The sequence below is a fragment of the Anabrus simplex genome, chromosome 3 (assembly GCF_040414725.1).
Source record: "Anabrus simplex isolate iqAnaSimp1 chromosome 3, ASM4041472v1, whole genome shotgun sequence".
In the NCBI taxonomy this organism is placed as follows: domain Eukaryota; kingdom Metazoa; phylum Arthropoda; class Insecta; order Orthoptera; family Tettigoniidae; genus Anabrus; species Anabrus simplex.
The window spans coordinates 344,659,424-344,673,705 of NC_090267.1; the positions used below are offsets into that span (position 1 = coordinate 344,659,424).

The 14,282-nt window shown below is 37.1% G+C and overlaps 1 protein-coding gene across 2 annotated transcripts in view; it reads left to right on the forward strand.

Annotated features, from left to right (window-relative positions):
- LOC136866356 (casein kinase I) overlaps window positions 1–4,479 on the forward strand; it is a 259,574-nt gene extending 255,095 nt beyond the window's left edge. For both annotated transcript variants that reach the window (XM_067143226.2, XM_067143227.2), the window contains one exon: window positions 2,836–4,479. Coding sequence is in view for 1 of the 2 variants with exons in the window: in XM_067143227.2 (XP_066999328.1) it covers window positions 2,836–2,846 (11 nt within the window). In the remaining variant the exon portion in view is untranslated. The remainder of the gene's footprint in view (window positions 1–2,835) is intronic.
- The last annotated feature ends 9,803 nt before the right edge of the window (window positions 4,480–14,282 follow it).

A 14,282-nucleotide genomic window follows, 5' to 3' on the forward strand; every position in this document is an offset into this window, starting at 1 on the left:
GTTGAAACCACTCACGACACGTTCTTTCACTAATAGCGTCCTCGCCCTACGTACGTGAGAGCATTCGATGAGACGCAGCCACTGTTTTCATATTGAAACAAAACGGTAACACCTCCCGCAAATGCCAAGAATTTGGCTCGTACACTGCCATGCCATGCTCAATCAAGAACAATATGATGCAGGCACACATCGACTAAGTTTGAATGGGGTTATTTTGACCGAGGTCCAAGCTAACTGCCTGACGTCTGCGATCTGTTTCATTCGACCGCTACGTATCGTCGCCATCCATCGGCAAACGGCGGAAGTAAAGTTGTACACCTTTTACTTTCTCCTAGAGTTTCGAACTGCATGTTAAGGCATGGATTTTTCAGCATTTGATGGGTTCTGTAAAATTATTTTATAGAAAATAAAATTCTAGATCATCATCACAAGCAATTCAAATGAAAAGTAATTGTGTAAACAGAAAAAAAACGTATTGATAATTGGATTATAAGTCATTTGCAATATTTGCCTCAAAAGGTCTATGCTGGTACAGAAAAGATTGAGAGGAAAATATTACTTGTTTTACTTAATATATTATTCTTAGTAATTACTTTTTTAGTTTTTGAACTCTCAAGCTCTAAACATTATTTTCTCTTGTTGCTATTTAGTCCCCTGTCAGGATATGGTAGCATGATTCTATTGCATCCTTCACTCCGTGATCTTTTCTTACCTGTCACAACACCCCCTCCGATCGTTACTCAATGATAAATCTCTTGCTGCTTTATTATTTGGCTGAACATCACAGTGATGTGAAATGAGAAAACGAATTCCAAATATTTACTGATTTGTATATATTTATTTCTCAACAAGATAAGATCCGACTAGATTTGCTTGTCACCCCATCCGGAAGGTAAAACAAATACTTGTTTTCCTTGAAAGAGAAGACATATTCTACAACATTCATAAAGTACCAAATCTAAATCAGTAAAACATAACAAACATTGCAAACTACATAAAAAGAAAATTAGAAACTGAAGAACAACTATTTAATACAAGTGAGTTGATGAAATGAATAAAAAATCCTTCAAAACCATAAGGGATAGATGATGTGAATCATTGAGTGTGAAGCCTAGCTTCTTGAGAAAGGAGCTTGTGTCCTTTAAAGAAAGTTCCTCTGGCTTCAAAGAGAAGTCACTTCACTTCCTGTGTGTTTCCAATGGTATTGTAACTCTCACTTAGGTGAGGGACACATGGGCAGTAAGCAGCTTTTTTCTCTTCGCTCACCCATGACGACTTCTGTGCTTTTTTTCTTCAGAGTGTACTGTGGGATCGATTAGAATAGTTGTGAGAATGGGAATCATTCAGAAGAATTTTATCAACTTATTGTCACTTGATCCCATTGGTCTTGTACTTCCTTGCTCTATTTTTTAAAATTTAGATCCAGAAGCAAGTCGGATTTTACCATTTTTATTGCACAGTCCATCCTCTCCTTGGTATTCAAAATGAATTTCTCGCACTGTTGTTCTGTATAGCCAGCCCTCTGGTGTAGAAGTAGCATCTCTGCCTCTTAACCCGTATGGCCTGGATTCAGTTCCTAGAACATGGGCTAGGAAGTCAAGCTAGGCGGCTGAGGAAGTCGCCACACTGACCTGTGACACTCCAACATCTGCAGGCTGGCTATCTGGCTGAGCAGCGGTCGTCCTGGCAGCCCCAAGGCTCTTAATGTGCTATATGGTTCTCAGGTTTAGTTGTGTATTTGCTCCATATAAAATGTTGATTACATCACAGTCAAATCTATTTCAGGTTGGTTGATCATTTTTGTGTTATCATTAACCATTGGCCAAGAAATGCTTAACATAATGTGGTGTTGGTCACCAGAATGTACAATTGCTTAAGAATTCTAAAATGAATGGCATTTTTGCTCGGTTGAAGATTTTTGTTTAGGCCTACACTCATTTCAAACTGTTTGTACCTATAGATCTATATTGTGAATGGGATCTTTTCATTGTGTGTATTAATGAAGGATTGTGCGTGATGAATACTAATTTTCAGCCACTTGATTTATTTAAATACCAGTATTCTTATTTTGTAGCAACATAATTTAATACTTGTTTCTGTAAATTTGATATCCCTTTTACTGCTTTGAATTAGTACACTGTATTCATAGCTTAAGTATGTGTTGGATTTGCATGTGTATATGTATGTATTTTAAAGGTATTTATGTAACTTTTTTTTAAATCTCTGTCTTACCTTGTGTATTGCTTTACACTGACATCATACTGCTTTTAATAAGTATTTAAAAAAATATTTGTTGATTTGCTGTGCAACTTTTTTCTCTTACCCTGGCTCTCAACTGTATTTCACTCTCATTGTATGCTTTGATGGAATATTGATGGATTCTAGAAACAAGTGCTAGTGTTACAGCTCTTTTGAATGACTGCTGGTATAGATCTGCTGCCGTATCCTTTCCATAAAGTTGTATGATGCATTGCTTTTTGTTGTACATTGATACTTTGATATTGTCATGTCTTCACAAAGGCAGTGTTCAGTAATAATTCATTTACATATTTTTCTCTCATTTCTGTACAGAGTTTTTCAAAATACCAATGAAATCTATTTGTAGCAGGTGTAAGGAATTGGTTTCAAATCCCTTGCCATAATTTTTTATTCCAAGTATTTGATGCAAGTGTGAAATTAAATTTTTAGTTCTAGATTCTGCAGTAATTTGTGTTGAACGTTGGTAATACTAGTCATATGTAGGAATACGGATGCTTTGTCAGCCAGACTTCCTCATATTGTACTGAGAATGAAATGCCATCATGTAAAGTTTCAATGATCCAATTTTTTTTGCAGGTGGGCGTTAACCCAAGAGGGAATTGCTGCAACCAGTAGCTGAATAACAACAAACTGCTTCACTGAATCCAGCGTAGCTGCTCGATGTGACTCGTGGAAAGTGCGGTATTTTACAAACTTCATGTGACTCGTAAATATATTTATGCAAGTGGCATAATGACTTTAAAACTACACGTAGCTCAATCTACTGTAGAAGAGCCGTCGAAAAAATCAGAAATTGTATAAACACACACCTATAATCCTTTTTAATTTTTGCAATGTAAAACTACTGGTATTTGATAAAAGGGATACCTGTCAAATATTTAAATTTTTGTGATCTTGGAGGAGAGCATGTTACTCTTTATACTGCTGGTGTATAGTAACAGCTTTTGGGACATTTAATTTGTGATTTCTTTTTCCCTCCCTGTTGATAGTTTTTGTCAAGTTATTATGCAGTGTTAATGAATATGTATAAAATACAATGCATTACAAAATGTATGCAAGATGAGTGAGAAATTGCCTATGATACTTGAGGAAGTGATTTTCATTTTTACGTGATGAGTGTTCAGTTATTTTTATTGGGCAACTGTTTTTACTGTCAACAACAGACTTTTCCAATTGACTGACCATATATTTCATAGTATAGAAAACTTTCTTTAAAAAGTTTGATTTGTATATGTTGTATAGTTTTTAGTTCAACTTCTTTATTAATTCTATAAACCAAAATTTACTATAGAATATTAGTTTATAGTAAATTTATCATGAAAGGAGGTTGCATCATATGCAAGACAAGAAGTTGCATTTCAAACTTATGAACATTAGCCCTGTAATGTGTGTAAACACAAAAATACAAGTGTAATGAACTGTGGACTCATTGTGTTTTCAAAACATGTAAATTATGATTTTAGTGAAATATTCAAAACAAGAAGTATATTATTACCCAGTCAATTTCAAAGGATGGTAATGGTATGAACTAAGTGAAAAAAGCAAAGTATGATGAAAAGAGGGATGTGTGATGCTGCTGACTTTAAAATGCCTACATTTAAGAAAAGATAAAACATGTTGATTAAATGAACAGGTTTTTTTAGTGGGAATGTATGAGTTCGTATGTTTACATGTGTGTGTATGTGTGTGCTTGTGTTGTCTAAATGTATTAAAAGTCAGATTTCTCTGGTTTACTTGTGTCCAGATAGTGCGTACTAGGGTCGTTGGGAAGTTGAAATCGTGTAAATATAAGAAATTTTTTCATAGTATTCAACTAATAACGTTGACATTCTTGTTGATTGCTTTTTCTTCTGTGCATATACAGTATTTCTCATAAATAATTTGCAATTGAGATTAAATATAAAGTGGTATTATTTTTTTACAAGTCCTTCAAATTTCTCTTAAGTTACTTCTGTTTAAGAGTCTTTTCAGAATACCGTTTGATTTCATATTTTAAATATTTGATAAAGTCATAAATAAACCGTATGTGTTAAAATTTACATCTTTGGCTGTTCTCAGTTTTGTTAATACATCACTGCAATGGCAGAATAATATTCATTTAACATGTGTAGATTTTAAGACATTGAATGTGTGGTTTTTAGAAAACTCTGTACCACTCTAAATTGTCTCAAAAACTCATCCAAAAGAAACCTAATAAATAAAAGCTAAAACTGAGCATAATTCTTGTTGCTAGCTTAATTTCTTATCCTAGCTTGGTAGAAAGTAGTTTCTCATTGGTATACATGTAATTAGGAAATGTAATTTGAAAAATTGTGAATGCCCTGCGAAAACATGGCAGAAAGTAGTCTAAAAGTCTATCTGAAAGAGATAAGTTAATTACCAGAAACCATAAATGCTAGTTCTCCAGCCTTATTGTAGATTTTTGTAATATATAAGGTTAAAAAGTTGATGAAATAGTGTCTTCATGATTGTGATCACATTTCACTGAGTATTGATGTTGTACCTACTCTACAGTAGGCCTTGTCCAGACAGTCTGGCCAGACAGGTGGAATTGAATGGATGCACACAAAAATGGACTAACCATCATTTTCTTAAATTGGAGAAAAAGGCCTAACCATGGAAAAAGTACTCTTTTGGAGGATAAAATTAACATTTTTTGTTTTCATGTGAAAGAAATGGCCTTTAAACATTTTCATACAACTTAAACCGTTTTATTGATGGCAACAGTGGGGGTGGGGGGAAATTATGTTCAGATGCAGCCACTTAATCGTAATGCATCCTCAAATGATAGCTGGTTGTCATCATGACGTAGGGCCGGGGGAATTGAAATGAGATACTATCCCAGCATTTACCTGGAATGTGGAAAACCCAGAGTAAAACCACTCAGGATAGCTGCTGTCAGCACAGGGATTCGAATCTCTGATCTCCGAACGTCGCAGCTCCTCAGTCCTCTCATCGAGCTTGAGTGAACATGCTCAGCTACAGGGGTGAATGGAACTCAAAATATTGGGCCAGACATGAAAACACAAAATGCTTTTACCATTTTTCAGTGACAGTATTAACCTTTGCACATATTTACAGTCTTCATTAAAGCTTTTCTTTTACCTTGATTCACCTCTGTAAGAATCACCACTGACACTTTCCTAAGTTTTCTGTAACTTCCACTGCTAGATCTCCGATTATGTTCACATAAATTGCCATCGCCTTCAAAAGTAGAAGCCATCTTAACTTGGTTTTTAAACAGACAATAAGGACAATAAGAATTGGCTGAATGGTCAGCGTTGAGACCTTCGGTTCAAAGGGTCCCGGGTTCGATTCCCAGCTGGGTCAGGGTTTTAATTGTGTCTAATTCTTCTAGCTCGGGGACTGGGTGTTCGTGTTTGTCCCAACATTGTCCTCATCATATTCAGACAATACACTACACTACCAACCACCACAGAACCACGCAATAGTGATTACATCCCTCCACATAGGGTTGGTGTCAGGAAGAGCATCCGGCCATAAAACAGGGCCAAATCAACATGTGTGGCACAGTTCGCATCCTTGACCCCACAAGTGGGAAAAGCTGTAGAAAAAGGAAAGGGACAATAAGAAAGCATAAATGTCTGTATATCACTTCATAATTTACATTAATTTATTGCACTGAATACTCTTCTAAGGCAGTGCATTATTAAAATGAAAATATTATCTGCATTTTTGATTCCATTTTGAATTAACATCAAATGGACATGTATCACGGACTACCAAATTTCATAGTGTTTGTCATCCTGCCGATACTGTTGTGCCATCATACACAAATTTTTAGTAACTATCAGTTAGCCCGCTTTTGCAATTCTGTTAAGATGATTTAGATACCTCAATAATTTCAGAGCCTTGTATTTCTTTATAGGTATTTCCCTGATGATAGCCCACTTCAGTAAATGTAGTTTATATCGTTAACAGTAGGAAGCAGCATCTAATTCAATTTTCACAAATTTGGTGGTTAGCCCATTTTTGCGTGCATCCATTCAACTGATCTGTTGGTCCCTGAAAACCGTAAAAGTAGTTAGTGGGACATAAAGCAAATGACATTATTATTATTATTATTCTTGTTGTTGATCTTCTGTTATACAAAATTTTGGGGACCTCAAAAATTAATTTGTTATAGTGAAATTTTGTTATACTGACATACCTGCCACCCCTTCCGATTTACCCAGAAACTTTCCGTTTTTAACTCTTCTTCCCTTAGGATATGTGCTTGTGTAATTTACCCAACCTCATTTTCATGCGAATTTATTTGGTGCTTCATTTCGCAAGTGTATCGTCTGTCGCCTCTGTGTATCGAGTTTCCTACTCGCTGCAGCAGCATGTGTGCTTTACGGTTGGGGCTTCGGGACGGCAATCGTCCTACAAGCAAGAGAGACTCGCGCGCACTAGTGACTCAGTTAAACGTGACGAAAGAATGATTTCTTATCGTGAGGTTCGCATACTATTAACATCGTTTGCTCGCTACAGCAGCATATGTGCTTTATGGCTGGGGATTTGGGATGGCAGTCGTCCTACAAGCAAGAGAGGCTAGCACGCGCTAGCGACTCAGTTAATCGTGATGAAAGAATTTCTTATCGTGTGGTTCGCGCACTGTTGACATCATTTGCTCACTACAGCAGCACGTGTGCTTTACGGCTGGGGATTCGGGATGGCAGTCGTCCTACAAGCATTTCTTATTGTGTGGTTCGCGCACTATTAACATAATTTCTGTGCGTAATTTTGTTGGAGTTGTAGGCCACGTGCTTTTTCTAGCGGTTCTGTGCATTTTCCCGTGTCAAAGTCATATGTCAATAATGTATGAGACTACCGATTTGTTTTGTATGTAGTAGTTTTGCATAATTCAATGCAGTTTTGTTCATTCTTACTTCATAATTTTTATGAGTTGAATGTATTTCAGGAAGTTGTGTCGGTGTGATATAAATACAGTGGAATCTCGAATCGCCTTGGGAGATCAATTTTGAGTTCTTGAAATTTCGAGATATAGAGAATACCATTTTTGTGCATGTATAGCACATAATTGAATCATATGTATCTACGGGCTTTTACTGAATACATTATTTTTAACAGTACTTAAAAATATACAAAGAAACACTATTTTACGGCATCACTTTAATTATAACACTTATTATAGTAACTTTTCAGAAGATAGGATACAGTACATACAGTAGTGAAACAAGAAACGTAGCTCCGTTAACACCTTTGGAAAAAATTCCGTTAGTCTCTTCTGTTTGTTGCAGTTAACCATTCCTCCCTTCGCGTTGAAACTTCTCGTCAATACCACGCAGCAGAGTTTCATAAATGGAGCTTGTCATCCGCAACTTCTGGGCTTGCTTACGTACGTGATTGGAAATTAATTCACAATAATACCAATATAAATGGTCCGTTATTGGACATTATAAATTTTCCAGCTAACTCATTCCTGGTTGCCAGTGTTTCGCCCCCGTGTGCTAGGCTGGGCTCATCAGTTGGTACCTAGCACACCTACCAACATGCACGGTATGCACTTAGGACCCCTTAGCCGCAAAACATAATACTGCATTCAGTAAACAAAGAGACGGAAAATGTTTGATGCTACCATATTTGATTTTATTTGTATAATTTACGACTTATGTTTACTTTCTTTGAAAGCTTAATTTAACTTTATGTACATAAAGATACTTCATAAATGCACAGAAATTACAAAACAATGCGAACTTACTAGGAAATTGAATCTAGCAAAGAAGTCAGCTAAGGATAACATGATGGCAAGCATAATTGGTGGCCACACTAATTTTGGTGAAAAATGGAAGAGTATGTATAGGTACTTTAAGGCAGAAACAGGTTCCAAGAAGGACATTCCAGGAATAATTAATGAACGAGGCGAGTGTGTATGCGAGGATCTTCAAAAGGCAGAAGTATTCAGTCAGCAGTATATAAAGATTGTTGGTTACAAGGATAATGTCCAGATAGAGGAGGTGACTAACACTAAAGAAGTATTAAGATTTACCTATGACAGCAATGACATTTACAAAAGTTGAAAACTATTTTTTTTTTTTTTCTAGAGGCTTTACGTCGCACCGACACAGATAGGTCTTATGGCGACGATGGGATAGGAAAGGCCTAGGAGTTGGAAGGAAGCGGCCGTGGCCTTAATTAAGATACAGCCCCAGCATTTGCCTGGTGTGAAAATGGGAAACCACGGAAAACCATCTTCAGGGCTGCCGATAGTGGGATTCGAACCTACTATCTCCCGGATGCAAGCTCACAGCCGCGCGCCTCTACGCGCACGGCCAACTCGCCCGGTAGTTGAAAACTAGAAAAGCAGCTGGAATTGATAAGGTTTTGGGGGATATACTAAAGACAATGGGTTGGAATATAGTACCATATCTGAAGTACTTGTTTGATTTTTGTTTGCATGAAGGAACTTTACAAAATGAATGGAGAGTTGCTATAGTAGCCCCTGTATATAAAGGAAAGGGTGATAGACATAAAGCTGAAAATTACAGGCCAGTCAGTTTGACATGCATTGTATGTAAGCTTTGGGAAAGCATTCTTTCTGATTATATAAGACATGTTTGCAAAATTAATAATTGGTTTGACAGAAGGCAGTTTGGGTTTAGGAAAGGTTATTCCACTGAAGCCCAACTTGTAGGATTCCAGCAAGATATAGCAGATATCCTGGATTCAGGAGGTCAGTTGGACTGTATTGCGATCGACTTATCTAAGGCATTTGATAGGGTAGATCATGGGAAACTACTGACAAAAATGAGTCCAATTGTACTTGACAAAAGAGTGACTGAATGGGTGGCTCTGTTTCTAGAAAATAGATCTCAGAGAATTAGAGGAGGTGAAGCTTTATCTGTCCCTGTAAAAATTAAGAGCAGAATTCCTCAAGGCAATATTATTGGACCTTTATGTTTTCTTATATATATCAATGATATGTGTAAAGAAGTGGAATCAGAAATAAGGCTTTTTGCAGATGATGTTATTCTGTACAGAGTAATAAATAAGTTACAAGATTGTGAGCAACTGCAAAATGACCTCAATAATGTTGTGAGATGGACAGTAGGCAATGGTATGATGATAAATGGGGATAAAAGTCAGGTTGTGAGTTTCACAAATAGGAAAAGTCCTCTCAGTTTTAATTACTGCGTTGATGGGGTGAAAGTTCCCTTTGGGGATCATTGTAGATACCTAGGTATAAATATAAGGAAAGATCTTCATTGGGGTAATCACATAAATATGATTGTAAATAAAGGGTTCAGATCTCTGCACATGGTTATGAGAGTATTTAGGGGTTGTAGTAAGGATGTAAAGGAGAGAGCATATTTGTCTCTGGTGAGACAACTTGAGTATGGTTCCAGTGTATGGGACCCTTACCAGGATTACTTGATTCAGGAACTAGAAAAAAATCCAAAGAAAAGCAGCTCGAAATTGTTCTGGGCGATTTCCAACAAAACAGTAGTGTTACAAAAATGTTTCAAAGTTTGGGCTGGGAAGACTTGGTAGAAAGGAGACGAGCTGCTCGACTAAGTGGTATGTCTCAAGTATTATTACAATATTATAAGTCCACCTGTTCAATACCTGTACCTGTAGTATTGAAATTGAACAGGTGGACTTATAATATTGTAATAATACTTGAGACATACGTCAACTTCAATACGGAACCAAAATGAGAATAGTTACTTGTAAGTGGTATGTTCCGAGCTGTCAGTGGAGAGAGGGCGTGGGAGGACATCAGTAGACGAATAAGTTTGGATGGTGTCTTTAAAAGTAGGAAAGATCACAACATGAAGATAAAGTTGGAATTCAAGAGAACAAATTGGGGCAAATATTCGTTTATAGGAAGGGGAGTTAGGGATTGGAATAACTTACCAAGGGAACTGTTCAATAAATTTCCAATTTCTTTGCAATCATTTAAGAAAAGTCTAGGAAAACAACAGATAGGGAATCTGCCACCTGGGCGACTGCCCTAAATGCGGATCAGTAGTGATTGATTGATTGATTGATTGATTGATTGATTGATTGATTGATTGATTGATTGATTGATTGATTGATTGATTGATTGATTGACACTTGGCTAATAATTACAAGTCTGGATCTGAAAACTTGCTTGAATAAAATTAGTCTCTATTCTACATTAGCTCTGTTTTTGTACTTCGTTTTCATTTGTGTGAGAACAGAAAAGGTACACTCACGCAGGTAAGGTGTTTTGAAAGGCAGTATTTCCTTTTTAGAAATTGTAAGGGATAGGGTATGTCACGGACCCAAAAGTTAATCAGAGACATGGAATTGTGATACATTCATGGAACTTCCTGGAGCTAAACATGTCACTCCATCTGATTCTCCACCCATATCGTACTTCAATTTATTTTTCGCTTTCTGTTTGCCATACTTCGACTAGTTAATCTTCCTCAAGGGAAGGCAGTTCATGTTCAGTTTCAAAGAAGGGATTTCTGATCCATGAGATTCCGTCAAGCAGTGGCAGAAAATATGGTTTGAGTGTGAATACTAGCAATTCCAAGTGTGTCACAATTACATCACTTGTAGTAGCCTTGTAGTATTTCCCTTTTTTCCGCTGCTGACTTGTACCACCTATCGGCCAAGTTAAGAGTTACATATTGAAGCCTGTATTGCCCAGGAAGGATACCTACCTTCCCTGCGTATCAGCATCAGCGTGAATTTCTTTCTTTATTGACTAGAAACATAATGGAATTTCTGTAAAATGAAATTTAATGATGAACAAACTTGATGGATTTGACAAATTATTACAGTGTTTTCTCGCGTAATTAAACCCTTTTTTGATGAAAAATGCAGGCGAAAACATTGGATGCATAAATTATTCAAGGAATTCAGATATTTAAAAATTATTTACAATTCATTTACATTTAAAAGATACATCAAATAGCCTGTAAACCCAATTTGTTCAACTCATTTGCGATTATCGTCACTTGGCGTCGTTTTTCTAAAAAGTCGAATAAGGTACTGGTACATCAGGTAAGTTGGACACGTGGGTTTGAAGTATCAACACTGGAAAATGTTCTTCCCATTATGAGCTGACAATACGACCTGAAGTGAAGTAAACTTGAACTAATAAAAGTACAATTCATGCAAGTACATAAAATACCAGCAAAAAAAACTAACATGAGACCGGCCGGGCATCAAAGGAGGGGCCCTGCTAGATTTCCACAAACCATTCGTATCTAATCTTGTGTCTATTCACCTTTTTTCTTGGATACAAACGCAGAAATTTTACTTTAGGCATTGTTTTTTGTTTTAGAACAACGTAAGGTGGAAGCTTTCTACCATCAGCTGTTGCAGCAAGTCTTGCAGTACATCGTTATTTTTTGCTTCCATTAGTGCGTACATTAACACTTGATGTCCCTTATCGATTGTTCGACTTTGTGGCAGATGGAAACTGATAGGCGTCTGACCTGCGGTTCCTATTTGGGAGATCAAATATTCCTTTACTTCGCGCTTCTCAATCACAAAACGATGAAAATCACTTACTTCTTGGTTGAAATCATTCAGCATTTTTTGACATAATATTGTTCTTCGTCGAAGAGAAACTCCATCTCGCCTCATAAAATGAATCATCCAGCCATGGTTAACCTTCAAATTCGAGACACTGATTCCACGTGCTGCAGCTATTTCTCAACGCATGTCTCGTACCCGAAACACTCGTAAAATATGTTTGTACCAGTCTGGAATAGAACATCACTACTCACTTCTGCGCCGATTCTCTCACTGAATTAGTGCAGTGGTATTTCCTATAGACTGAAAACAGCATGTTGCCCAGTATTTGGAATGCCCGGTTTTGCAATAGGATAGCTGTTACTTGAGTAGTTGACATCTTTATTTCGAAATGCATCCGAAATACATGAACATTTCTTTTTGTCCATTTTGGACCCAAAAATATTGGGATGTGTAAATTATGCAAGAAAATACGGTATTTTTACATAAATGTTTGCTGAACTGGATTTGATGCTGTGGCAGCATTCATAACTTACCTGCCTGAAGGTGATTCTATCTGAGAAACCACTCTCTAAATTACTTTGGTTACGAAAAAAAGTCCTGGAAATCTTATCATCGATTTCCATTTAAGTCCACTTGTGATGCCATAATGACTTGTAATGATCCAGTGCACGTGACACGAATTCTGGATTCAAAATATAATTAAGGTCATCCAATCAATGTAGACCACGCAGTATTTATACGTCGTGGATCTGTAATTGAATCGGCATAACCCGCGACGAGGTCATAGATCGATATATATCCTTATTAAACTTAATTTACACAAATCACTGTGGTTAATGACCAAAGGAAATTAGCTAATGTGGTTGAGGGCCCTAATATAATGTCACTGAGGCTGATGGCCTCAAAGAAATCTAAATAAAGGCAGTTAGGGTTGCTGATGGCTAATGTTTCCATTTATTACATCCCCAGCACCTCCAGTGCCTAACAATTAAAAAATCAAAACAACAACAACAACAACAAAATGCTCACATCACAGGTGTCGGTAATGTCCCTTACATTCGGGCATGACTCCTTAATCGTTGTTGACAAATAAAATAAAACAAAGACTTCCAGAATTAATGAGTCAAATCACTTGACGTTGCCCTATTTTGAAATACTGTTTTGATTATATTAATAAATTAATTTTGTAATGAATTCATCATCTCATTACGAAAGAATAAATTTAACACTGAAGAAATGGTTTCTCTAACGCACGCTTTCAATTTCTGGAGAATTATTTATTCATTTTTCACAGCTTTGTTGTGGTATTCCTGTATTGGAGATAAAAAGGAAGCGGGGAGTGGCCTTAATTAAGGTACAGCCCCAGCATTTGCCTGGTGTGAAAATGGGAAAACCATTTTCAGGGCTGCCGACAGTGGGGTTCGAACCTACTATCTGCCGATTACTGGATACTGGCCGCACTTAAGCGACGGCAGCTGCTATTGAGCTCGGTGTGATAGAAATTAACACCAAACCATAGCGTATTGAAAGAGGCAGCGAGTGCTCTCTCGTAGTTAATAGGCAGTGGCAGCAGACTGCGCTCGTGTGGCTATGGGTGAACAGCGCTGCTTGTGTTAATACAATAAGCGGGCGCGGCACTATACAAAACGTACACGAAATAAATTCTCTAAGACTTTGGTTGCCAGAATGACCTTTCATGTGCCATTTGCGTACAGTCCAGGAATATTTGAGTAGAGGAAGCTGGAAACTCACTAATTTAATGGCTTAATGTTATCCTCTGAAAAGATTTCAACATCAGTAATTCTGAAATGACTTGCAAAGTATTGAGAGATAGTTGAAACTAATATTCATTTCACATTATCTAAGACATATACAAAAAGTTTTAACTCGCCCTCGAAAGCATTATTTGTCCGAAACCTTAGAGAACTTACGGGACGATTTTGCTGATTTGGACTATAGCAGCTCCTTCCTTATTTCCTTCGTACGGAAGAGTCGGCACTTAATGTAATGAAATACTAATTTTCCCACAAGGTCATATCTGTGATCACTGCTGCATCCAAAGTCTGTGGGTCAGACAACTATAGAGTCTATGCTGTCCAAATGTGCAAAAGTATTATCACCCCATAAATTTTGTTCTGATAGCAATTTTTCTGGGACAACCTCTTCTACTTGCAATAGCAACCTAAACGCACGTGGTGAAGGATATGTCAAGTCTCGCAAGCCTTTCTTCGAGCCATAATCTTTAATGAGGATAAATGTTGCCAGTGGAAGCTCAGGTGGCTGTTCACTATGAAGAGTGCGAACACAATCTAAGCAGTCAACATATTTGTCACTTTTTCTTACTATGTAGCCTGCCAAGTGAAACACTAAATTCTGTTTTGTGAGGTTTCCCTCGTAACGAAGAGTTATTTCATTTTCTCAGTCCGTGAGTACTATTTTTTCTTTAATTTTGACTTCTGCTGAATCTTTAATTTCTTATGTTCACTTTCTTCAGCCATTGCACGGATATGACTAACAAATGAAGTGAGGGGGGAATCTAT